The 26,837-nt window shown below is 47.9% G+C and overlaps 2 protein-coding genes across 7 annotated transcripts in view; one reads left to right on the top strand and one right to left on the bottom strand.

Annotated features, from left to right (window-relative positions):
• The window catches only part of LOC143806092 (regulator of G-protein signaling 3-like), a 44,463-nt gene extending 31,455 nt beyond the window's left edge, over positions 1-13,008 (bottom strand). The window contains exon 1 of one of the 4 annotated variants that reach the window (XM_077286034.1): positions 12,888-13,008. In XM_077286034.1, the coding sequence (XP_077142149.1) occupies positions 12,888-12,920 (33 nt within the window). In that variant the 5' untranslated portion in view covers positions 12,921-13,008. Of the gene's footprint in view, positions 1-8,741; positions 9,155-12,887 lie in introns of those variants that run through there. The other 3 variants (XM_077286036.1, XM_077286035.1, XM_077286037.1) reach the window with 3 other exon arrangements.
• The window catches only part of LTB (lymphotoxin beta), a 38,233-nt gene continuing 14,946 nt past the window's right edge, over positions 3,551-26,837 (top strand). For 2 of the 3 annotated variants that reach the window (XM_077286039.1, XM_077286040.1), the window contains exon 1: positions 3,551-3,904. In XM_077286039.1, the coding sequence (XP_077142154.1) occupies positions 3,794-3,904 (111 nt within the window). In that variant the 5' untranslated portion in view covers positions 3,551-3,793. Of the gene's footprint in view, positions 4,113-26,837 lie in introns of all 3 variants that reach the window. The other variant, XM_077286038.1, reaches the window with a different exon arrangement.

Raw genomic sequence — 26,837 nt, 5'->3', positions numbered from 1 at the left:
TCGATACACATGGGAAGGCACAGTTTACTGTCTCTTTGGTAAGGGCTACTAAAATCCGAGGGCAGGTGTTGTCCCGAAGTCTCCCAAATTAGATTGCTGAACATGAGTCATATGGTATTTTGAAAAAAAAAAAATCTAACTAAAAACCAGAAATGTCTTAAAAATTAAAGATTAAAAAAAATCCCTCTTTTTAGTCCACATGAAACCTAGACTCAAAAAGGCAGAGAGCAACTCGCTAATAATGCATAGTCACAGAACTTAAAGGGAACCTGTCACCTGAATTTGGCGGGACCAGTTTTGGGTCATATGGGCGGGGTTTTCGGGTGTTTGATTCACCCTTTCCTTACCCGTTGGCTGCATGCTTGCCGCAATATTGGATTGAAGTTTATTCTCTGTCCTCAGGAGTACACGCCTGCGCAAGGCAATCTTGCCTTGCGCTGGCGTGTACTCCGGAGGACAGAGAATGAACTTCAATCCAATATTGCAGCCAGCATGCAGCCAGCGGGTAAGGAAAGGGTGAATCAAACACCAGAAACCCCCGCCCATATGACCCAAAACTGGTCCCGCCAAATTCAGGTGACAGGTTCCCTTTAAAGGGTAACTCCACTTACAAGGGGTCTTGACACCACCGACAGTTTTTCTGGATACCCAGAGGTTAACAGCACCTCCACCTAAAATTCTTGATAGTTCTTCAAGAGTTTCTTTTCACAGTTCATAAAATCCTCTGGCCCTTCCCTCTGGTTTACCCTACAAGTAACCATAGAGAGGACTCATTGTGGACTGGGCACCCGCTACCGCTAATTAGAGGCCTACATGGCCAGGAGTCAGGTATGAATCACAGAGCAGCCATGCAAAAAAGAACCCCTATAAAGTGTGACCAGCGCTATAAAGAAGGATCACATTCACTGATCCCGGGAAGGAATTCCACAGACCTCAAACAACCTTTACTTTCCATCCCAGGCAGCAACGATGTCCTTCAGGAGGATGGCGCCTGACATTCCTGCACATATAGATTACATGGCGCTGCTTAGTGAGCTAAGGTCAATACAGATCTACAAAATATCTATTTAGATACCAAGCAGAACTGCAGTATAAAGCATGGTGGATGACCAGACCACAAGCCTAAGAGGAAAAAGGATAAGTAGTGGTCCAGCTCTTAAACAGTACCAGAATAGTGCTCACCTTAATGGGTAATTCCCACTTATGATCATAGGATAGCATATATTCAAGAGTCCGACCCTAAGACCCCCTAGAATAAAGCACTGTGTACCATTCGCTCTCAAACTATCTGTATGCGCAGGGAGATCCAGCCGTCACTACGCACTTCTATAGGGTCCTGCAGAGCGGGTGGCACGTGCCCATATGGGTAGGGAAAGACCAGCAAATTGGCTGCAGCACTGTGGTCCCCTTCATTCTCAGGATGTCAGACCCCCACCGACAAAGTGATGGCACAATGAGAACACCCCTTTAAGAGATAAAGTTTTGATGACCGGCCAGAACCACCAGGGGGCACTTCTATATAATATATTGGATTCGCAGGGAAATCTACCCAATGTTTGGAAAGTAGGAAAGAGACAACTGTTACTACCGTTAGGCCATGGAATTGTAATCTAAGCAATTGTCCAGCGTGCTGATAATTGGTAAAAAGTGGAGCTCTGCTCAAGTTAGACCAAATCCATCTTCTCAAGGAGTAAAATGGTATGAATTATGATGACGGAACAATATGCCACCTGGATACAGAAGCAGGACGACGAGGATTCTTTATTTTGTTTTAGGTAGCAAGGTTGGCACCGGCTGATTTGTAAGGCCTGTTATTATACAAGGACATACTTGTTTGTGTGCGCTTATAGTTTTATGGTCTTATTCCTGCTTGGGGACAACACAACCGCTCCGCCAGGGGCATTACCTACGCCCAACCTGTGTCCTCGATATATAGGTGGGTACACGTTACGTTGCAATATTTGGTGCCCAAACAAATGGCAAAAGGAGATGTTATTGCCGGCTATGTGGACAACCAAGTGCGGCGTCTGGGACCTTCTGCCCCAAAATGGTGAAAAACGTGTGACACTAAGCAATACAGTGACCCTTAAAATGAGGGACGTTTCCACAGACTGCCACACTGCACGTTCATCTTGAGGAGAAGTCGCAGATTTCAATGCCTGAAAGAGCTTAATCAATGTCTACATCAGGATTTGTGTGCGCCGTGGTCCCGGGCAGCGTTTCCACCGTGTTCGGACGTACCCATCATTTACCCAACTGCAGGGCTGACCCTAGGCTTATGGGGCCTCTCTCTGCTTTTGATATTTCCTCCTCACCTTCCAAGAGCGACAACTTTATTTTTCCGTATGTTTGTTTTTACATTTTTTTTGGTGCATGTTTAATTTTTTATTTTTTTAAAATTATTATTTGATTGCGGTACAAGTTTTTAGCATTACTATTTTGGTGTCTATATAACAGATCTCCTTTTGTTTCCTTTTTTGGGGTAGTGACTAGTGGCTAGTGAGGGAGAGGAGATTAAAGTGAGCAAAAAAAAAAAAAAAAATCAACAAAAATTACCGTATATAATACAGATATCTAAAAATCTAAAGTGGCAAAAAATAATATATACGGTATATAATTATTTTATTTATTTATTTTATTAGAAGCACGGGGTAAAGGTGGTGTTTCTTGCCTCTATTTCTAATCCCCCTGGGGGACTTGTGCCTGTGATAGCTTGTATAACGCACAGCAATATGCAGTATATTGTGAAATTCCCTGTCTCCTATGAAGCCCAGCCACAGGTTGTACACCACCATCAGGTTAGATTTCCTAGGTGTACAAAAATGGCGGATAAGAAGGCCTTCAGTAGACCCCTCGCTGCGATGACAATGCTGTTGACACCCCAATTCCAACCGTGTAAATGCTGCTGTCATGAGTGGTGGTAGCATATGAAGGGTTTAAACAGCCGCCATCTGCGCAGCCATCAGGCTCGGGTGCTGGCTGTATAACACAGCTGGCAACCATGTTGTATGGAATGGGCTCAGCTTCTTAGGCCGATCCATATCCAAGTGGGTCTCATGGACACCATAGGGCCCGGCTCGTTCACCGGGTGCCGTACAGCAGCTTTACTTGGGACTGTCAGCAGCTTGGTTGCCATTCACTAAATAATCCCCTTTTTTATTTTATGTAGTATTTATTTGCCCCTCACTATCAGACAGGGGACCGAACATTTTGTTATCCGAGCCCCCACAAAACATTGCCTTTGATACTAGGTCTGGCATTTTTTTTTTTGCAACACGAGGCCTGTTGATGAAATTCACACACACTAGGCCTCTAACTGTGAACTCGGCCTTATTCCCCTTAGCAACCAATCACAGCTCACCTTACAATTCTTTAACAGCTTTGAAAAAATGAAAGCTGCACTGTCATTGGTTGCCAAGGGCGAGTTTTTTTTTGTTTTGCTAAGGGTAAGTTTTTCTGAACAGTTAATCAATTGGGGCCCAGAAAGCGACTCTAAAGCAAACAAGTCTGAATAACGTGATACGACCATTATGAAAGTGGTCAACATGTGTCGCCCGTAGCTACCAATCACAACACTGCTTTCATTTCAACAAAGCAGTTTGAAAAATAAAAGCAGAGCTCTGATTGGTTGCTATGGGCAACAAAGACTTGAAAAATGAGGCCTATATATTATTAGGAACAATAAAGATAATTTTATCCCCATTTAAAAAAAAAAAAAAAAAAGAATACACAAAGCCATTTATGACATCGCGTGACACAGCCATCACTGCCGACGTTCAGCATCAGTAAATTTATGGCCGTTTACAGCTTTGTCATAAGCAACTATTTCATCCAGTCTTGTTGTGATTATCGACATGGCAGAAACACGCATGCAAGGCCGCTGTGTCCATGCACGTCTGCAGAAGTATGCACGCCGCGCTCCCAGAGCTTCGCCTGCCATTACCATTGTTTACATGGATATACAGATGTTCCTCGCCAAGTGATAATTAGATAGCGCACAATAAACACTGCGCAGGAACAGCAGAGATGGCTGCGGGGCAGGAAGCGCGCGGGGATGATGGGGAGATCTGGAGATCGGATGGAGGGCGAGAGAGAAGCGCACACGACATGGGGTAGGATGGCGATGGCGGACAGCTTGTGCCCACTTGAATTGATGGATAAGCTTTTGGAGGGTCCTCCAGAGAGACTGCGTAGGTTAAGTGTTCTGAAGACTGGGCGCTACACGGCGCTATTGTCAGGGCCGGCTACCAAAGAGGAATGCTCAGGGGCCCCCCAGGTAACCCAACAAGGGGCACTGTAAATGACCAGACCCCCCCAAACCCACTGTCCTAGCCCCCCAAAAAAGAGCTAAACATGATATCTTAAAATGTTCATGGTATGGAACCATTATTTATGCACTATATGGCAGTGCTATATGGGCTCTACGGCGATTCTATTTAGAGAACTGGGTACGATTATTTAAGGACTGTATAGCAGTGCTATTATGTATTCACTATATGGTAGCATTATATAAACACTGTATAGCGATACTAGAATATAGTAATATAGCAATATTTGAGCACCATATAGCAATACATGTTCATTGTAGATACTAGAATATAGTAGTATAGTAATATTTGAGCACCATATAGCAATACATGTTCATTGGATGGCAGTATGATGTATGTAATATTATAGGCACTCTAGGGGAATACTATTTAGGGAACTGGATAGCGATATTTTTTAAGATTACATTATGGCACTGTTCTGTACTGTGTGGCAGTATTATACGAGAACCATTACGGTGATAGCATTTTGGGATCTGTTTGACACTAATGTTTCACAACTATACAGTAATGGCACCATTATATATGCAAGATATGGTACTATTATTGGGCACTATATAGTGATTCTATTTAGGGAAAATGAAATAATTTTTTAGGCAGTGTATAGTAATAATCATAAACAGATAAACGCACACAATGGGAGGAATGCCACATGGTACCATAAAATAGCTACCAATGTAGTACATGGGAGGCATTCACACCCAAATCATGGGACAAATCCGGACCCACCAAAACACTAATAGAACCACAAACAAATTGGTGGAAAAAAGTCCATGAATAGCACAAACTAATGAAAAATCAGAATATCTTTATTGATTAAAACCACATATACCAAAGTACAAAACAGGGGCATGACAGAAGTGGGTGGTGAAAAAACACATCGCAGATGAGGAACCACATATGCTGTGAACACATCACAAGCGCAAATGCGCCATATAGCTAAAGTATGGTAACCGTATATGCTAAAACCATATCACAAGTGCAAATGCGCAGTATAGCTAGAATATAGTGACCGCATGTCAGCGTTACCTACCCGGAGGTATGTGAACCAAGCACGTGTGGACCTCAGCCCTCCCCGACGCGCGTTTCGGAAGTGCTGGGCTTCCTTCCTCAGGGGGCGTCCCCTGAGGAAGGAAGCCCAGCGCATTTGCTGGGCTGCGCATTTGCGCTTGTGATATGGTTTTAGCATATACGGTTACCATACTTTAGCTATATGGCGCATTTGCGCTTGTGATGTGTTCGCAGCATATGTGGTTCCTCATCTGTGAAGTGTTTTTTCACCACCCACTTCTGTCATGCCCCTGTTTTGTACTTTGGTATATGTGGTTTTAATCAATAAAGATATTCTGATTTTTCATTAGTTTGTGCTATTCATGGACTTTTTTCCACCAATTTGTTTGTGGTTCTATTAGTGTATAGTAATAGAATTATGCAGGGCTGTGTAGTCAGTCAGATGCTGTATAAAATGGACCGACTCCTAACATATAAAATACGTTGGGTTCAGTAGTGCAATGCAGGATGTGCTGTAAATTTTTTCATGATAATTCGGGAAAGTTATGAGATGTCCTATAAATGTCTGTTCTGTTCCTGATCTCAGGTTTTTGTTGAGATGAATCTGCGCTGCACTTTATGCACATGCTCAGTAGTGACCAGGGGTGTGAAGTCAGAGTCGTGATCAGAGTCAGGGAAATTGAGGGTCAGAGGCTGTATAAAATGGACCAACTCCTAACATATAAAAATACGTTAGGTTCAGTAGTGCAATACAGGAAGTGCTGTAAATTTTTTCATAATAATTTGGGAAAGTTATGAAATGTCTTCTGTCCTGATCTCAGGATCTGGGCTTTTAGTTGAGATGAATCTGTGCTACACTTTATGCACATGCTCAGTAGTGACCAGGGCTGTGGAGTCGGAAATCAGGGAAAAAAAGGAGTCAGTCGGTGGTTTGGCTTCCAGACTCCACAGCCCTTGAATTATTGCACTGTTAGGGTATGTGCACACGTCAGGATTTTGTCAGGATTTTTCCTCAGGTTTTGTAGCCAAAACCAGGAGTGGGTGATAAATGCAGAAGTGGTGCATATGTTTCTATTATACTTTTCCTCTAATTGTTCCACTCCTGGTTTTGGCTACAAAACCTGAGGAAAAAGCCTGACAAAATCCTGACGTGTGCACATAGCCTCATGGGTATTGCTCCATTATGCACGTACTATATGGCAGTATTATATATGGATGTTATATGGATTCATTTGAGCACAATATAGCAATGTTATGATGGCACTTGCGCTACATAGCGTAGATCCTAAATATTAGAACTATATAGTACTCATAATACTGCCATATAGTCCATGCATACTACCATATGGCAGTATGATAGGAGTACTATATAGTGCTATCATTTCGGATCAACAGAACATTATTTGAGCACCATAAAACAATGCTATTACAGCAAAATGTATGTGCTCATTCTATGGCATTAAGATTTATGCACTATATGGCAGTATTCTTGGCACTGCATGGTATCACCATTTAGGAACTGTATAATATTCCTATTTAAGAACTATATTGTAATTTTATTATTGCAATATGTGTTCACTATATGGCGATAATATGCAGGCGTTATACAGTAGGACTGTATGGTAGTATTTTACACATTTACAAAAAAATAAAAAAAGACGAAGACCCCCCCCAAATGCAGTTACCCTGCGGCATCCACAGATCCGTAGACTGGACTTGAAAGGTCATACGGGGGTGGTCTCGATCGATGATCATTATAACCCAACCAGAGGGCTGGAATATAAGGGGCTGGCGCGGGAATAGCATTGGTGACAGGGTACCAGACATGACGACGAGAAGCGAACCCGGGACCAGCAGAGCGTGAAGATTGTATGGACATATTAATGATAGCTATAGGCGGCACATAATGACGGCGCAGGAACAGCAGACACATCACCGTTAATAACATGGCGGGGGTGTAAGAGGTTAATGCGGGCTGATATGACAATATTGTAGGTTTAATGGTGCATGCTGTGGAATAGCAGAGTTATCCTATGACATTGAGACGTGTGTGGAGGTTACAGAGGAATAAACAGGAGATATTAAAGGCTCGACGTCTATGCGTTACACTGAGGAGAGGGAATATGGAGTGTGACGCCAAGTCTGACACGCAGAATGACGCCGTCATATAATGATCTGTGTACATAGAATATAGCAGAGGCGAGTTTGTCAGTAGCTATGGCACATTGTGACAATAACTGTCGCTTTCCATTGAACTGCAGGCAAACCTACTACATTATCACATGCAGAACAGAACAAACGGGTTTAGCTCTGCTACATCTGAATATAAACGCAGCAGATATGTCAGGAATCTTATGTAAACTTACCAGAGAGGAAAAAATACGGAAATTATACTGCAGTATTACTAGGCTGGTGTAATGCTGTATGGAATAGCAGAGCAGACATTATTATATAGTGCCGCTGGGGAACAGCAGAGACGAGTTAGCGCAGAGTTAAAGTAAAGGTGGAGTAGGACGTAAGGATTTACAGGTGGTTGTCTGCGAGACGATATTAGCTGCCATTACTGCACCGATATCCCATCGTTGTAGAGGTGGATGGGGAGATGCCATGGAATAGCAGAGCTCAGTTACAGAGAAGAATGTAGGGATTTACCGGTGTGCAGAGTGGGAAGCTGGATGTAGTGTCACCATGGAATAGCAGGGCGTGGATACGGCAGAGGTGGAGAAGGATGTAGGGATTCAGTGTGACTGTGTGCAGGAATGGAAAGCTGGATGTAGTGTCACCACGGAATAGCAGAGCGAGAGGACGACTTATAACTGTGCGCAGGAGTGGCAATCTGAGGTGCAGCAGGGGAGATGTAGCAGTGTGGATCACTACAGCGCTGCAGGGTGTAGTGTCACCAAGTCACAGAAGAGTGAGAGGACAGGACGGTAGAGATAGCTCATTTCGGGAAAGAGGTCCAGTCTTAGTCTAGATGTAGCCGTGTTGGATGAGCGCAGTAAAAGAATGCTGCGATGTGGAGTTGGGTTTGTGAACTGCAGGAATGTGTTGGATAGTGAGGGTCTAGTAAAGCCAAGGGTAAAGATGTAGTGGGAGTTAGAAGGACATCAATAAAAGAGTCAATAGTGGAATAGCAGAGTTAGATAAGGATGTAGTGGGAATAAACGCAGGAATGGCAGATTATACATCCCGCACAGGAGTGGAATAGCAGAGTGCAGAGTTGGAGAAGGGTGTAGGGCTTGGTCGCTGTACCTGTGCAGGTACCTGTCTGGTGGGATAACCTGGGTGATTGGTACCAGCGGTGTATGAGGACCTGTGTGGTCAGGGTTGTCTCCTGGGGAACAGCCTGACCACTAGGACCAGGAATGAGCCCCCCATGGCCAGCTCTGCCCCCTGAGCACTCACCTTGCAGAGTAGAGTGTCAGCTCCTGTGCTTCCCCTGCAGCAGTGTCTGGGAGTCTCCCTGTGCTGCTGTCACTGCAGTGTCTCTGTGTATGTGTGTGAGTGTGTCTTGTCTGTCTCCCCACCCTCCTCCATGACGTTCTTCCATCTCTCCACCCTCTGCTCCTCTTCCCTCCTCTCCTGCTGCCCCTGCCCCAGCTACCTGCTGCCCCCCTGGCAGTGCAGGAGCTGCCCCCTGCTGCCCCTGTAGCTGCTGCCCACCTTCCCCCAGGTGCAGGGTCCTTCTCTCCCCCTCCAGACCTTGCTCTCCTCTTCCTCCTTCCCCTCCTGTTCCTCCTCCTCCTGTTTACCTCTGTCTCCTCTCCTCCTTCCTCTCTCATTCTTGCCCTTTCCTCCTCTCCACCTGATCCCTATCACCTGCACTGCAGCACTAATGATGGGAGTTGAAGTGGATCCACATCCTTGCCTCAGTCTCTGTCCTCAATTTCTTACTTTCTTAGGCTACTTTCACACTAGCGTTAACTGCAATACGTCGCAAATGCGTCGTTTTTGCGAAACGCCGCATCCAGCAAAAGTTTTTGCTGGATACGTTGTTTCGTCATAGAGTAACATTAGCGACGCATTCGCGACGCATTTGCGACGCATTTCCAAACGGTGAATGCGTTTGGCGGCGTTTGGGCGTATGGTAGCGGTCCGTCGGGAAAACAAAACGCTACATGTAACGTTTTTTGCTCCCGACGGTCCGCTTTTTCCGACCGCGCATGCGCAGTCGGAACTCCGCCCCCACCTCCCCGCACTTCCCCGCACATCACAATGGGGCAGCGGATGCGTGGGAAATATGCATCCGCTGCCCCCGTTGTGCGGCGGAGACCACACTAGCGTCGGGAACGTCGGCCCGACGCGCAGCGACGGGTTGTTCCCGACGCTAGTGTGAAAGTAGCCTCAGGCTACTTTCACACTAGCGTTAACTGCAATACGTCGCAAATGCGTCGTTTTTGCGAAACGCCGCATCCAGCAAAAGTTTTTGCTGGATACGTTGTTTCGTCATAGAGTAACATTAGCGACGCATTCGCGACGCATTTGCGACGCATTTCCAAACGGTGAATGCGTTTGGCGGCGTTTGGGCGTATGGTAGCGGTCCGTCGGGAAAACAAAACGCTACATGTAACGTTTTTTGCTCCCGACGGTCCGCTTTTTCCGACCGCGCATGCGCAGTCGGAACTCCGCCCCCACCTCCCCGCACTTCCCCGCACATCACAATGGGGCAGCGGATGCGTGGGAAATATGCATCCGCTGCCCCCGTTGTGCGGCGGAGACCACACTAGCGTCGGGAACGTCGGCCCGACGCGCAGCGACGGGTTGTTCCCGACGCTAGTGTGAAAGTAGCCTCAGGCTACTTTCACACTAGCGTTAACTGCAATACGTCGCAAATGCGTCGTTTTTGCGAAACGCCGCATCCAGCAAAAGTTTTTGCTGGATACGTTGTTTCGTCATAGAGTAACATTAGCGACGCATTCGCGACGCATTTGCGACGCATTTCCAAACGGTGAATGCGTTTGGCGGCGTTTGGGCGTATGGTAGCGGTCCGTCGGGAAAACAAAACGCTACATGTAACGTTTTTTGCTCCCGACGGTCCGCTTTTTCCGACCGCGCATGCGCAGTCGGAACTCCGCCCCCACCTCCCCGCACTTCCCCGCACATCACAATGGGGCAGCGGATGCGTGGGAAATATGCATCCGCTGCCCCCGTTGTGCGGCGGAGACCACACTAGCGTCGGGAACGTCGGCCCGACGCGCAGCGACGGGTTGTTCCCGACGCTAGTGTGAAAGTAGCCTTAGGCTACTTTCACACTAGCGTTAACTGCAATACGTCGCAAATGCGTCGTTTTTGCGAAACGCCGCATCCAGCAAAAGTTTTTGCTGGATACGTTGTTTCGTCATAGAGTAACATTAGCGACGCATTTGCGACGCATTTGCGACGCATTTCCAAACGGTGAATGCGTTTGGCGGCGTTTGGGCGTATGGTAGCGGTCCGTCGGGAAAACAAAACGCTACATGTAACGTTTTTTGCTCCCGACGGTCCGCTTTTTCCGACTGCGCATGCGCAGTCGGAACTCCGCCCCCACCTCCCCGCACATCCCCGCACCTCACAATGGGGCAGCGGATGCGTGGAAAATATGCATCCGCTGCCCCCGTTGTGCGGCGGAGACCACACTAGCGTCGGGAACGTCGGCCCGACGCGCAGCGACGGGTTGTTCCCGACGCTAGTGTGAAAGTAGCCTTAGTTGTGGGTGACGAATAATGAAAACCACATCATCATCGAGTATAAGACCCTCGCTCCAAAAATAACCCCCAAAAACGAACAGAAAAAAAAAGCCGTAATGAATTTGGCGCAGAAATAAAAATGGACCAAATCCAAAATTCTATTAAAAAAGGCGCCAAAAAAATAAAGAATCAGGACGTTAATCGCTTCTTGGAGGGCAGCCCAGAGGTCGGACCCCAAAGATCTCCTACTTATAGATAAAACCGCAATATCCCTTTAATGAAATCTGCCACTCAGGATTTGGGGAGAACTGGGTGACTACCTGCGTGGAAGCCTCCATATTGGTTCGAAACCTCCTATATGGGAATATATTGTCCTACAATATATCAGTTCAGGGTAGATAACAGGTTGGAGCCGTCAGGGCTTTTTTTGGTCAAAATTCTGGCAAAAAAATCAGAAAAAAAAAGGAAAAAAAATGCAAAGTGAGTCAGCCGCCATTCTCACCACAGGGATTCTAGTAAATGTCACCAACTGGCCGGAAGTCACAGGAGGAGATTGACGTCTGTCCTGTGCAGGAAGAAAATAAAAGCGCCATTGTCCGGTTTTCGTGCATTAGAACTTTTTAAAACTTTTGGTGAGTACCAAAAAAGTTGTAAATTATGGAGAGCATCGTATTTGCGCAATATTTTGCAACTTTTTCCACCTTTTTTTGGAAGGCGACTGGTTACATTGGGAGAGAGGGGCCGGCCGCAGACTCCTCATGGGGGGGTTCTGACTCCGAGGGTCAGGTCTGTAGCTGCTGCAATGAGCTGTTTACATATGTCTGCACGGAGCTCCCTCTAGTGGTGACAGCAGATGAACGTGGAATGCCCGCCAGGGCCGTAGGGTACTCAGTGTCTTAAAGCGGATGTCACGGTGGCTGCGACCCGGTCTGTGGCCCTGGGCGTCCAATTAAAGGGAAATGGTCTTTTAAGGGGAATTGTGAATAAAGTCTATTTTCGTGACGCCACCTGTGGTTCTCGGTCAGTAGGGACCGATGCCGCTTAAAGGGGTCCTCTGGGGTGATGGTATGGCGGCTGGATGGTGACGCTTCCCACAGGTGAAGCGGGGTCCCCAGGGCTCCCAAGGTGCATGGCAAGGATGTTGTATGCCGATGAATAAGTGGAGGACACAAGTTGTAAATTCTTGACCTGGTTTACTGGCAGTAGCAGGCCACAGTCCAGGGTACCCGGCACGGGTGGTGATGTGGTCCGGCCGGCCTGGAGGCAAAGGTGATCCCTCTCCCAGGTGAGATCCGAAAGCCTTTCCTACTTGCGCTAAGATGGCGAGGTCTCTGCTGCTTGTAGCTTGCTGGCAAGGAATCCTCTCTCCCCTGTCCTGGGACAGTTGCCTGCACGGTAGGCAGTTTGAGCCTTTTTATAGGGCTCTTAGAGTACTGCTGTACCTCAGGCTTGGTGCGGGCAGTTAACGTGTAGTCTAGTGCCCTCTGGTTCTGCTATGTGTCTTAAAGTCCCACAAAAGCCTCGGGCTCCCAGTACCCGGTTTCTGCGCTTCGGCTCTGAGGGTGCCCGGTCACAGTTCCCCACTGAGCCCTGTTTCACTCCTGCGCTCCTTTCCTCAATGCTTCACTGCATGCAACAACCTTTCATGTTCTCCTCTTCCCAGGAGCCGCAGCACAATCCTGGCTGCACGGCTCCGCAGTCTGCTCTCTCAGACTTCCTTCTCCTAGGTCTCCCTGGACCAACTCGCTTCCTCCACTCTCTCCCTCCAACTGGCTCACTCCTCCTCCAGACCAGGATACTTAAAGCTGGGGAAACTCTGCTGAATCGGGGTCCTGAGCTCCCCCTCCTGGCCTGGATTCAGAATGTATTGAATGCGTGTGCTTACCTGGTAAAGAGAATCCTCCTTGCCTTCAAGCATATCGCCCTCCCCGAAAGGAAAGCAACATCACTGTAACAACCGGTCACCTGGGGAGTTAGAAACGCGATGCGTGGCTGTCCATATGTATCACAGCCCGCACTGACCGTTGTATATGCAGCAGGGGGAACACTGCACCGAGCTGTTCTTCTTCAACGATTCCGCCTTCTTTTAAAAATGAAAAGCGAAACTGACTGTTTATAAAACCTCGAGCAAATCATTGTGATTCTGCACAATCAGCTCTGCCACATCTTTCCCTTACATGATGTAGTACGATAACACACCCGGGCAATGCTCTTTGTGCATTATGACACCATGTGCAGTCCTATGTATATCCAGACCTGCAGTCCTATGTATATCCACTGCTACTATGTGTTCACCTGCAGTCCTATGTAAATCCACTGCTACCATGTGTTCACCTGCAGTCCTATGTATAGCCACTGCTACCATGTATTCACCTGCAGTCCTATGTAAATCCACCGCTACCATGTGTTCACTTGCAGTCCTATGTAAATCCACTGCTACCATGTGTTCTCCTGCAGTCCTATGTAAATCCACGGCTACCATGTGTTCACCTGCAGTCCTATGTAAATCCACCGCTACCATGTGTTCACTTGCAGTCCTATGTATATCCACTGCTACCATGTGTTCACCTGCAGTCCTATGTATATCCACTGTTACCATGTGTTCACCTGCAGTCCTATGTAAATCCACTGCTACTGTGTGTTCACCTGCAGTCCTATGTAAATACACTGCTACCATGTGTTCACCTGCAGTCCTATGTATATCCACTGCTACCGTGTGTTCACCTGCAGTCCTATGTAAATCCACTGCTACCATGTGTTCACCTGCAGTCCTATGTAAATCCACTGCTACCATGTATTCACCTTCAGTCCTATGTAAATCCACTGCTACCATGTGTTCACCTGCAGTCCTATGTAAATCCACTGCTACCATGTGTTCTCCTGCAGTCCTATGTAAATCCACGGCTACCATGTGTTCACCTGCAGTCCTATGTAAATCCACCGCTACCATGTGTTCACTTGCAGTCCTATGTATATCCACTGCTACCATGTGTTCACCTGCAGTCCTATGTATATCCACTGTTACCATGTGTTCACCTGCAGTCCTATGTAAATCCACTGCTACTATGTGTTCACCTGCAGTCCTATGTATATCCACGGTTACCATGTGTTCACCTGCAGTCCTATGTATATCCACTGCTACCATGTGTTCACCTGCAGTCCTATGTAAATCCACAGCGCCCATGTGTTCACCTGCAGTCCTGTGTATATCCACTGCTACAATGTGTTCACCTGCAGTCCTATGTAAATACACTGCTACCATGTGTTCACCTGCAGTCCTATGTATATCCACTGCTACCGTGTGTTCACCTGCAGTCCTATGTAAATCCACTGCTACCATGTATTCACCTGCAGTCCTATGTAAATCCACTGCTACCATGTGTTCACCTGCAGTCCTATGTACATCCACTTCTTCAATGTGTTTGCAAGAAGTCCTGTGTATGAAGTCTACTTCTATCATGAACTTGTCTGCAGTCCTATGCAAATCCACTTCTACCACGTGTTCACCTGCAGTCCTATGTAATCCATGTCTACCATGTGTTTGCCTGCGGTTCTATGCAAATCCTCTTCTACCATGTGTTCACCCTCAGTCCTATGTAAATCCACTTCTACCAGGTGTTCACTTGCAGTCCTATGTAAATCAACGTCTACTACATGTTCACCTTCAGTCCCATGTACATCCACTTTTACCACATGCTCGCTTGCAGTCCTATGTAAATCCACTTATAACACATGTTCACCTGCAGTCCTATGTAAATCCATTTCTACAACCCGTTTGCCTACAGTCTTATGCAAATCCACTTATAGCACATGTTCACCTGCAGTCCTATGTAAATCAATGTATGTCACATGTTCACCTGTAGTCCTATGTAAATCCACCTATTGGATTATGTTATTACCATGTACAGCATACTCGGCTCTGCTACATCACTGTATCACCTTGTCTTACTGCATCAAAATATGCTTTGAATTAATGAATATCCCTATCCTAATGTGGCAGGGTTACACGCAGTCCTATGTAAATTGACTTTTGAAATATACAAGTTTAACTCAGCTCTGCTACCTCTGCATTAGTTCCACCTCTCCGGTAAAGATTGTTTTTTTTATCGTCACTGACATATTTTCAGTTTCATTGTGCGATAACCCGCAGTCCCATGTAAAACCACAGCCATGAAATCGTAATATCATGAATCCTTCCAAATATAAGACCCGGCTCTGCTATATTTGTATACATAATGTAGCTTTTTAAGACAAGGTAGTAGAACTACATGCAGTCCTATGTATACACTATTATCACACTCCCCTCTGCCACGGCTCATGATCTTTTTATGTACTAAGGTTACATGCAGCCCCATGTAAAACTAAAGACAACATAGTAGCTTACAGGGGTTGCACTGGTTTACAGCCATGCTAATGGAATGAGATGATCTGCAGACCTATGTAAAACCACAGATGATACATTGTGAAATCAAACTCAGCTCTGCTACATCACAAACTCAGCTCTGCTACATCACAAGTAACAGATGTTGTGAATTATTGTTTCCAGTGTGGATTTTCATTTTCAGTAACGTCATCCCATGTCCAGTGATGCGTTTTCCTGCAGTCCCATTAAAAAAAAAACACATAAAATGCAACACGACGTCACAATGTGTTGTGCTACATAGCAAATTCAGCTCTGCTACGTCTCCAATAATTGATGTTTGGGAACTACTGTAGTTTTGATTTCCATTATCATGGACATTTCTAAAACCCGGTAACTAATCCTCCGTGTTTTTACCTGCAGACCCATGCAAAGCAACAAATGATGCCATATCATGAGCTGTGCAAAATAACAACCTCAGAGCTGCTGCAGCTGTGACGTTCAATGTTGTTGTTATTGCACCCGCCCTTTGCACCGGCTAATCCGCATGACGTGACTCATGTGTGAAATGACTTGTGGTAAATGTGGCCCATCTTCACGACTCAGACCCATCCTGCTCTTCCACAAATCGTTGTTTTCCGCGTCGCTGCTGCGCTTCTCCCTGGTCAAGGACGCGTCTTATCAGAAATACCTGTGCGCCGTGTCTCTCATCCGTGACAAGTTGTGTAATATTCAGCGACCATCCCCCCGATGTGACGCAGCCCCCCCGTGCAGAAATAATTGCTTATTCTCTGGTGCTCAAGGGCCCTGATTCATTGGACACTGTGACAACGCACCACTTCTATCACTGACTCAACTCTGCTCTACCACTGCCAGCTTTGTAATTGAATCTCTGCATTAAACTCTGTGACAAACTTAGCTCTGCTATACCGCCGAATCAACTTCACTGTTCCACTGTCATCTCTGCACCAAACTTCTATAAAATCAGCTCTACAGTATACTTGGGGAGTTAGCTGTACCCCATGACTGCCTGCATTGAACTCTGTGACAAATTTAGCTCTGCTGAGTCAATTTCCCTGTTCCATTGACACCTTTGCAGTGAACTTCTATAAACCCAGCTCTATGTCGTGCCACTGCCAGCACTGCATTGAACTATGTGACAAACAAAGCCCTGCTGAGTCAACTTCACTGTTCCACTGCCAGTTCTGCATAGAACTCTGGGACAAACTTAGCTCTGCTACACTGCTGAGTGAATTTCCCTGTTCCATTGCCATCTTTACAGTGAACTTCTATAAACTCACCTCTTTGTCGTGCCACTTCCAGCTCTGCATTGAACTCTGTGACAAGCTTAGCTCTGCTGAGTCAAGTTCACTGTTCCGCTGCCATCTCTGCACTGAACTTCTACAAACTCAGCTCTATGTCATGCCACTGCCAGCTCTGCATTGAACTCTGTGACAAACAAAGCTCTGCTAAGTGAAATTCCCTGTTCCATTTTCATCTTTGCAGTGAACTTCTATATACTCAGCTCTATGTCGCACCGCTGCCAGCACTGCATTGAACTCTGTGACAAACTTAGCTCTGCTGAGTCAACTTCACTGTTCCTCTGTCAGCTCTGCACTGACCTTCTATAAACTCAGCTCTGTAATGGAGGAATCAGCAGTGTTGCACTGCTGCCGCCTCTACGTTGAACTCTGTGACAAACTTAGCTCTGCTGAGTCAATGTTGCTCTTTCACTGCTATATCTGCATCGAACTTCCATAAACTCAGCTCTGTTTCTTCAATGAGTTAATTCTGCTTCACCGCTGGTCCAGTCTTGGAGCCTCTTGTGTAACTTGGCTCTGCTCCTCCGGTTTCTCAGTTTCGTTGCTCCTTTTTTGGATTATTTCGGAGTCACACCTTTTACCATTTTCTCATCTCTGCTTCATTGAATCCAGTGAACCCGTGATTCCCATTTACCTCCATAGTGCCAACCAGATCTCTCTGCTGCACCAACGCCATCAGTCCGTGCTGCATCACAACCTCTTATCCGGACCAAGTGCTTCCAGGATCCACCTCCCCGGGGAGACATTACAATATTCTGGGGAAAAGAGGTTACCCCCTTTTGTAGATACCCCTTAGTGATACCAAACTGCCCCCTATTATACTCAATAGCATGATGAATAGGCACATGGCAATATCCCTGGTGGGCTAGAGGGATCAAAGGTTGATATTACTGAATAACAAGGGGGTTAATGGGGATACAATTTAACACTGGCATGATATCTTTTATATCTTTATCTAACCCAGTGCTCCGAATCCCCTGCACAATGGAGTTTCATTCATACTCATTGAGTAAGATGCACCAGTATAAACAGGCTCATTAGTTTGGTGATATAACGTCTCTGACCACTAGATGGTGCTACTGCATAGTACCTAAATTAATTTCTGGTAGGAGCTCCCCCTAGGGTTGGCTCAAGGTTGCAGAATTTTTCCAGCTTGCTGAGGGGCGTCAGTGTTTTTGGGTACTAGGAATCCCATCATTATGGTGCATATAGACAGCAGGAAGGTGAGCTGATAAAGCAGAGAAACACACATCTGCAGGATCAGACTGAACACAAGCATTGTAGACCGCAACGACTGAGAGCCACAAGTCTGCATGGGAGCTGCATACACAAAACGGCAGATTCCTAATTAGGCCATTTTTGTTTTCCATTTCATCTTTGAACTATGTAAAGCAGCGGATCAGAAGCCGTGCACAGTGTTGTATCTGGAATGAGAGCCCCCTCCAACCTGAAGCAACACAATGCTGGTGCTATAATTACTGGCACGGGATGAATGGAGGGACGTGTTGGCAGCGGCCCGATCCCACAGCGCTGATGCCACATGCATATTTAACCATTATATATTACTGGATCAATCTCTGTGGCTGCATACCCTGGAACTGGAACAAACTATGAAGAAGAGGATAATAATCTATGGGGAATATAGAGGCAGGACATGCTATAGGGCCCAAGTGAGAGGGGCCACAGGGCCACAGCAGAGAAAAGAAAAAAAGATTTCTCTGATTGCTGACACTTTCATAGCAGACGCCTGCTGCCTCCACTAGAGGGAGCTCACTAATTGTAGATTTATGCAGCACTGATTGCCTTTAAAACAGTATTAATGCATAAGCAAGCAGCTCCCCCTAGTGGTGGCTGCAATGTATTATTTATCAGAAATCCAGGAAGCAGAGAAGTGGCAGAGCAATAATAACAGTGAGAACCTCAGTGTCTCCATAACAAGGCTAGTGAAGTGTATCTGCTACATCTGCGACCCTCTCAACCCTTGGCATCACAGACTTGGCCCTATCCTGGATCTCGTCATACCTAACTGACCGATTCAGCGTCTCCCATTCACACACCACCTCCTCACCTCGCCCCTTATCTGTCGGAGTCCCGCAAGGTTCAGTCCTAGGGCCCCTGCTCTTCTCCATTTACACTTTTGGGCTGGGACAGCTCATAGAATACCACACTCTGCATTGCGGCGGCATCATAAGAAAGGACACAAAGCGAAGTATATTGTGGAGAAGTGAGAAACGAGATCACAGCACAAAGGCGATAGAACCAGAAGGAGTCGTGCCCCGAGATCGGCAACATCCTTCTGACGCGGGTAGGCGGCGGCCGGAACGCCGAGGAAGTAATAGACTCTACGCATTACTTTGAACTACGGCAGGGCAGTTAACTCTAGGTTGGCTGTCTCACCTTTACACCTAATGAAGACAACGGAGGCAATTGTGGGAGAGGGGCGTCTCTAGGGTCCCTATAAAATAACTCCAGGCCTACCCCGTCATACGGGTGCATCCTATCCAAACCATCTGGGGGACGGAGAGAGAGAACAGAAACATACACGACAGTTGTGAGGACTATCCCGTGGTGCTCAGCAGGGAGGTACTACAACACCCAGGCACTAGTAGGAAGGCTACTGATTTCCACCTGCAAAGGGAACTCTGGATGTGCCTTCGGACCGGCCGGACTCAGCCAGCCCTGTTAGCAGTACTCTGGATTGCGGATCCTGAAGCCTTCAGTAAAGAGGTAAAGAGACTGCAACCCTGTGTCCTCGTCATTTACTGCGACCTACACCATTACCATCTACTCATCAAGGGAAGCCCTGGGGACATACTTCACCTGTGGGAAGTTACAACATCTAGCTGCCATTCCATCGCCCCAGCGGACCCCTAGCAGCGTCGGTCACCCTGACCGAATACCACAGGTGGCGTCACGAACACTTGACAGACTTTCACCATCACCTTTAATTGGGTGCCCCTTAGCAGGGCCACGGACCGGGTCGGGCCACCGTGACATCCCCAGAACCGAGACCGAGGGACCCGGTACCGAGTACCCCGCTGCCCTGCGTTTGGGGGCCGCTCCAAACTTGGCGTCATGAACAGGATCTACTTAAGCCTGAGGAATCAGGTCATGTGTGCCTTGGAACTGTGACTGAATTGTGCTTGAATCATGATTTATTGCAAAGACTGTGTATTGCTATTTGCCGCCAAAAATTCCCGCCAAAACCGCCGCCATTACAGCGCAACAAGGAGCGCAGGAAAAGAAGAAGGGCGTGGATTTGTGGGCGTGGACAAGCTGAAGAGCGCGAAAAGCAATGGCCGCCCAGTCTAAATATTGCTGTATCCTGAGGACATGTCCGTCAGCAGCCGAGGTCAGCCTTCTCATCCTCTATGGAGGGTGGAGACCATGGAGACGGGGCCGCCCCCGAAAGAGAGCACGGGAAGAAGATCCAGAGGAGGGGACAAACATGGCGACTTCCAAGCAGCCACGTGGGGACATCCCGGCCCAGCGCAGGGCCTCATCACCGGAAGCGAGCCCGGATCCACCGTTGCTGAAGGGATTGACCGCCGCAGAGCTGCCCACGGGGAAGCCCAGCAGCCAGTCGCCAGATGACTGGGTGGCCGTGGCCGAAGCCCGACAGCTGGCGCGCTGTCGAGAATCCCACCTTCATGTGGGTTCCCGGCTTGGCCACCCTGCGGAGATCCGCCTGTCCCCCGCGTTCCCCTCTTCACCCGCTCCGACCGTGGAGGACTCAAGGACCCCACCGCCGGGTCGTGACCCGCGGGAATGGGATCTGAAGATCCTGCCCTAGATGGAACACCGGCGGCGCCTGGTGGCTGCGTGGAGGGAAGAGACCCGACCCCCGGCCACGATCTGAAGGGCGACGTGGACGCCCCCTCACCGAAATGGGGAGTCGTTGTGGCCTTCAATCCCCGGGAAGGAAAAGGATTGGTGCAGGAGATTGGATTACCCGTGAGAGTCCACGTCGACAGAGACGAGGTGGAACCCTGCTACAGACAGGATGACGCTGATCGCGATCTGCGCCCTGGAGATGCGGTGGCCTATGATCGGTATCAGAAGAGGGCTGGCTGGTGGGCTCGGAACGTTCAGCTGTTTGCCGCTCTCCTAGCGACTCTGGAATCCCAAGAGACCGGGCCTGCAACAGAGGCGACCGCTGTTCCTGATCAAGCTGTGCAGACCCCTGCGTGGAACTCGGACTCAACCCTTTCCCGGCCAGGGAGGATGGTGTGCAGGGTAAGACCTTTGCTATCGCCAGAACAAGAGTAAACCTCGGAACCCCGAGCCATGTAAATAGTTAACTGTTTGTTTTCCTGCTGTTTTGCTGCTTTAAACCTGACCAGGGTTAGTTCTTAAAGGGATCCCTTTGTTGACCCGGGATCCCTATTGTTTTATGTTTTTGCACAAGTTCATCATTGTTCTAAAAGACTGCCGAATCATGGACGGTGAATGATTCACAATCTGTTGTTGCATATAGTTTGCACCTTCTTAAGGGTGCCCCCTACTGGTTTTACAAAAAGAAGAGCTTTTTGAAGAGACTGTTCCTGATTACAGCGCAGAAGTTCTTGCTTTAAACAGACTTGCAACTTGAGAGTTTGCACTACCTCAGAAGAGACTTGGTTTCCCTCTTAAAGGGAATGTCTAATTGTTGCACTTAGCTTAACCCATAACGTGCCTTAAATAGTTAGACCGTAATAATGTTTTACATAGTAGTAGTATGTAGTTAGAAAGATAGTGATAAGAAATAGAAATGTTGATAATGTTATGTGAATAAAACTGAAGTTAAAGTGATTAATAGAACTGATGATAGGAAGCCAAGGAAAGATGCAGTAGGCCCGTGGGGGTAGACAAGAGAGTCCTGCATATGAGAAAGAGAACTAGAGAAAAAAAAAATATGTTGATTTGCACTTTTAGTCTTATAGTATACCTTTAGTGGGTCCAGTATACGCCATTAAAGGAAAAGTTAAATTATTGTTCCAGAAAAGTTTGCACTTAGTAGATAGTAGATAGTATGCCCGGCTGGGTAATGATAGTTATTTATAGCTAGATATTTAATAAGTGTTATTTAAAATCTTCAACACAATGTAAATATGTTTCTGCTTGCAACGTTCAAGTGTTCTCACCTCCCATAAAGTTAAGCACTGTTAAAAATTTGTATGTTTTTTACTAACATGGATTGTTGGTCTTCTTTTCCCAGTCCGGGAGTACTGGATTTAGCGGGGGGGGGGGGAGTGCAGCGCCCCAGAGTCCTGGTCGTTGCAGTAGTGTCGCTCTGCCGCTAAGGGGAGTGGTGGTACGTCTGATGGCACTAAAGGAGTTCACCTGACCAGGTATCACAGTCACACATTACACTTCACACTCTGGCCACCAGGGGGAGCAAAAGGTTCTATGTATTAGGCCACTCCTCACGTTCTGGTAAAACTGGGAGTCGGATAGGAAGTTAGAGAGAAGCTGACTGGGTTTTGCCCAGGTAACATCTAGTGAGAGAAGAGGTTGCTTGGGAAGATTCAGGGAGGTCCCTGTCAGAGGTGGGATCCTGGCAGTGGCATAGCACAGGACAGATCATTACGGAGCCGTGCCTGCACCTCATTGCGGCGGCATCTTAAGAAAGGACACGAAGCGAAGTATATTGTGGAGAAGTGAGAAACGAGATCACAGCACAAAGGCGATAGAACCAGAAGGAGTCGTGCCCCGAGATCGGCAACATCCTTCTGAGGCGCGTAGCCGGCGGCCGGAACGCCGAGGAAGTAATAGACTCTACGCATTACTTTGAACTACGGCAGGGCAGTTAACTCTAGGTTGGCTGTCTCACCTTTACACCTAATGAAGACAACGGAGGCAATTGTGGGAGAGGGGCGTCTCTAGGGTCCCTATAAAATAACTCCAGGCCTACCCCATCATACGGGTGCGTCCTATCCAAACCATCTGGGGGACGGAGAGAGAGAACAGAAACATACACGACAGTTGTGAGGACTATCCCGTGGTGCTCAGCAGGGAGGTACTACAACACCCAGGCGCTAGTAGGAAGGCTACTGATTTCCACATGCAAAGGGAACTCTGGATGTGCCTTCGGACCGGCCGGTCTCAGCCAGCCCTGTTAGCAGTGCTTTGGATTGCGGATGCCGAAGCCTTCAGTAAAGAGGTAAAGAGACTGCAACCCTGTGTCCTCGTCATTTACTGCGACCTACACCATTACCATCTACTCATCAAGGGAAGCCTGGGGACATACTTCACCTGTGGGAAGTTACAACATCTAGCTGCCATTCCATCGCCCCAGCGGACCCCTAGCAGCGTCGGTCACCCTGACCGAATACCACAGGTGGCGTCACGAACACTTGACAGACTTTCACCATCACCTTTAATTGGGCGCCCCTTAGCAGGGCCACGGACCGGGTCGGGCCACCGTGACATCCCCAGAACCGAGACCGAGGGACCCGGTACCGAGTACCCCGCTGCCCTGCGTTTGGGGGCCGCTCCACTATTTCTATGCTGATGACACACAGATCTACATCTCTGGACCAGATATCACCACCCTACTAACCAGAATCCCTCAATGTCTATCCGCTATTTCATCCTTCTTCTCCGCTAGATTTCTAAAACTTAACATGGAAAAAACAGAATTCATTGTCTTTCCCCCATCTCACGCGACCCCCCCAACGAACCTATCCATTACAGTAAATGGCTGCCCACTCTCCCAAGTCCCACAAGCTCGCTGCCTTGGGGTAATCCTTGACACTGATCTCTCTTTCAAACCACATATCCAAGCCCTTTCCACTTCCTGCCGACTTCAACTCACAAATATTTCACGAATCCGTACATTCCTCAACCAAGAATCTGCAAAAACCCTAGTCCATGCCCTCATCATCTCCCGCCTTGACTACTGTAACCTCTTGCTCTGTGGCCTCCCCTCTAACACTCTCGCACCCCTCCAATCTATTCTAAACTCAGCTGCCCGATTAATCCACCTGTCCCCCCACTATTCCCCGGCCTCTCCCCTCTGTCAATCCCTTCACTGGCTCCCCATTGCCCAGAGACTCCAGTACAAAACCCTAACCATGACGTACAAAGCCATCCACAACCTGTCTCCTCCATACATCTGTGACCTCATCTCCCGGTACTTACCTGCACGCAACCTCCGATCCTCACAAGATCTCCTTCTCTACTCCCCTCTTATCTCCTCTTCCCACAATCGCATACAAGATTTCTCTCGTGCATCCCCCCTACTCTGGAACTCTCTACCACAACACATCAGACTCTCGCCTACCATCGAAACCTTCAAAAAGAGCCTGAAGACCCACCTCTTCCGACAAGCCTACAACCTGCAGTAACCACCGATCGACAAAACCGCTGCACGACCAGCTCTATCCTCACCTACTGTATCCTCACCCATCCCTTGTAGACTGTGAACCCTCACGGGCAGGGTCTCTCCTCCTATACCAGCTGTGACTTGTATTGTTCAAGATTATTGTACTTGTTTTTATTATGTATACCCCTCCTCACATGTAAAGCACCATGAAATAAATGGCGCTATAATAATAAATAATAATATCTAAAGGCTTCTATATTGGACATGCACTATATGGAAAAAAGTATTGGGACAAGTGTCCTAGTCATTGTATTTAGGTTTGTCATCTGACCCCATAGTCCCCTAGTGTAAGACAGCCAACCCCATTATCCCCAGTGTACAACATCCGGACTCTCACCCTAGTACATAACATCTAACCCCTCACCCCTAGTGTATAACATCCAAACCCTCACCCCTGGTGTATAACATCCGACCCCTCACCCCTGGTGTATAACATCCGACCCCTCACCCCTGGTGTATAACATCCGACCCCTCACCCCTGGTGTATAACATCCAACCCCTCACCCGTGGTGTATAACATCCGACCCCTCACCCCCAGTGTATAACATCCGACTCCTCCCCCCTGGTGTATAACATCCGACCCCTCTTCCCTGGTGTATAACATCCACCTCCTCACCCCTGGTGTATAACATTCGACCCCTCAATGAGCCACCAGGGAAACAAGTCTGTCCATGACATTTCTTCCTCCTGAGTCTTCCTCCATCAACCGTGAGTGATATTATTGAGAAGTGGAAGGAACCACAGCAACTCAGTCATGAAGTGGAGACCCCTTAACTTTACAGAACGGGGGGCCGAGTGCCGAGGAGCAAAGGGCAGAAAAGTCACCACCGCTCTGCTGACCCCATCATTTTAGAGTGGAGACCTCCTCTGGTATAACATCAGCACAAACACTGCGCCCCCGCCAGGAGCTTCATCACCAAGCAGCTGCATACAGCCGTACATCACCAAGCACAATGCTGAGCAGCGGATGGAGTGGTGTAAAGCCGCCACCTCCGGACTCTGGAGGAGACGTGTTCTGTGCAGTGACGGATCACACTTCTCTATCTGCATCTGATATAGGAGTCTGGGTTTGGTGATTTCAGGAGGACGTTACCCCCTGACTGCATGGTGCCCCCTGTACAGATGGTGGAGGAGGATAATGCTATGGGCTGTTATCATATTAAGCACAAGACATTGTGGACAATTGTAGCTTCAGCTTTGTGGGAACAGTTTGGGGAAGACCCTGATCTGTCCCCCATGACTGTGCCCAGTGCACAAGCTCCATACAGACATGAGGGGGACATGAGCGGCCGCACAGACCTCAGCCCCATCCTATAATGGGGATTAAGAGCTCGGCCTCCCCAACATCAGGGTCTGACCCCACAACTGCTTTTCTGGATGAAGGGACAAAAATTCCCACAGACGCCTTCAAAATCTTGTATAAATCCTCAGAAGAGCTGGAGCCGATATATCTGCAGTGGGGCGACTCCATATTAATGGCTATGGATGTAGGATGGGAGGCGAGAGAAGCTCCTGCAGGGGGAATGTGGGGGGCACATAGTTTTTTTTCCATATAATGTATATGAGGTAAAGTAATGATCATTAATGGGGATGAGAGCATTTCTCTGCACATCAGTCCATTGAGCGGAGACATGGAAACATCTGTCAGTATGTATGGAGGCCGATAATGGGATTACACAGGAGCCAGGGCGCGCTGTGAACCTGAGTCCTGGAAGTGCCAATTAGCGGCTGTCAGGGAGGGTGCCGGAGCCTGCAGAGCGTGCGTGCAGCGAGGTGTATGGGTGCTGCAGACAGATGGCTCTCTGCTGCGTCTCTAGGGACATAGAACCGCACGTCATTAGCCATAATGTCCCCCGTGAGCGCGCCCCCGCCGCCCACATTGTCACACAGCGACAACCCCAGACACAAATAGGTCCAATGATTTTAGAGGCATCCTAGACGCAAGCGGCTCATGATGTAACATCAGGAGCAGATGAAGGCAAGGACACCAGAGACCTGACATTGTTTTCTCTGTTTCACCTTCATCATCGCTATGAAACGAGGTAACATCCAGAATAAAGAGATGCAGAAAAAAAGGCATAGCTATGCGCTAATGTAAGGAGATGGACCTACCGCCCACATTCCCTCTTGAAGATAAACGTTTTGATGTAATGTGAACTGTGACTGACAATGTTGTTGTTTGCCTAACAGTTGGAGTTGGGGCTAGCCCAGAGTGGGAGGGGATGAAGTGAAGGGACAGAGACAGGTTCCTGTCAGGAGGTCAGATAGGGCTCAGCCTTCTGTAGAAGAAGACCTATGGTCTGACCAGGTGTCCCTGACGTGAGTGGAGACCGAGGCAGTGGATAGCGACACAAGGAAAAGTGACAGAGGATGGAGTGATACACTGGAGACAGGTCCTGGTACACAACGTCTAGCAGTACGGTCCCTGAGACGGTCCCTGAGAGGTGACAGGCCAGGAAAGAACAGGGAACATGAGAAGAAGAGAGTATCCCGGGCGGGAAGTCCAAGGCATCAGAAGCAGAGTAGCTAAGTATCGACCATTCTGGCAAACTGTCTCCTCGAGGGGGAAAAGGGACACAGAGGACAGGACCCTCACTTACCGGACTGTAGTACTGTGCTGGGTGGTGGAGAAGGCAAAGGGACTTAGGGACAGAAGCAAGTAAGCCTGGAAGAGGTAGAGAGACCGAGTGGGAAGACGCTCCATGGTGTAAAGGAAACGTTCATGAAGTTGTTGTGCACCCGCTATCTGTTGGTCACAGTTCCCACTAAGACTTTATTTTTGAGTGG

The sequence above is a fragment of the Ranitomeya variabilis genome, chromosome 2 (genome assembly GCF_051348905.1).
Source record: "Ranitomeya variabilis isolate aRanVar5 chromosome 2, aRanVar5.hap1, whole genome shotgun sequence".
Taxonomy (NCBI): domain Eukaryota; kingdom Metazoa; phylum Chordata; class Amphibia; order Anura; family Dendrobatidae; genus Ranitomeya; species Ranitomeya variabilis.
The sequence above is the reverse complement of the archived record's forward strand: the minus strand, read 5'-3'. Positions and strand labels throughout refer to the sequence as shown.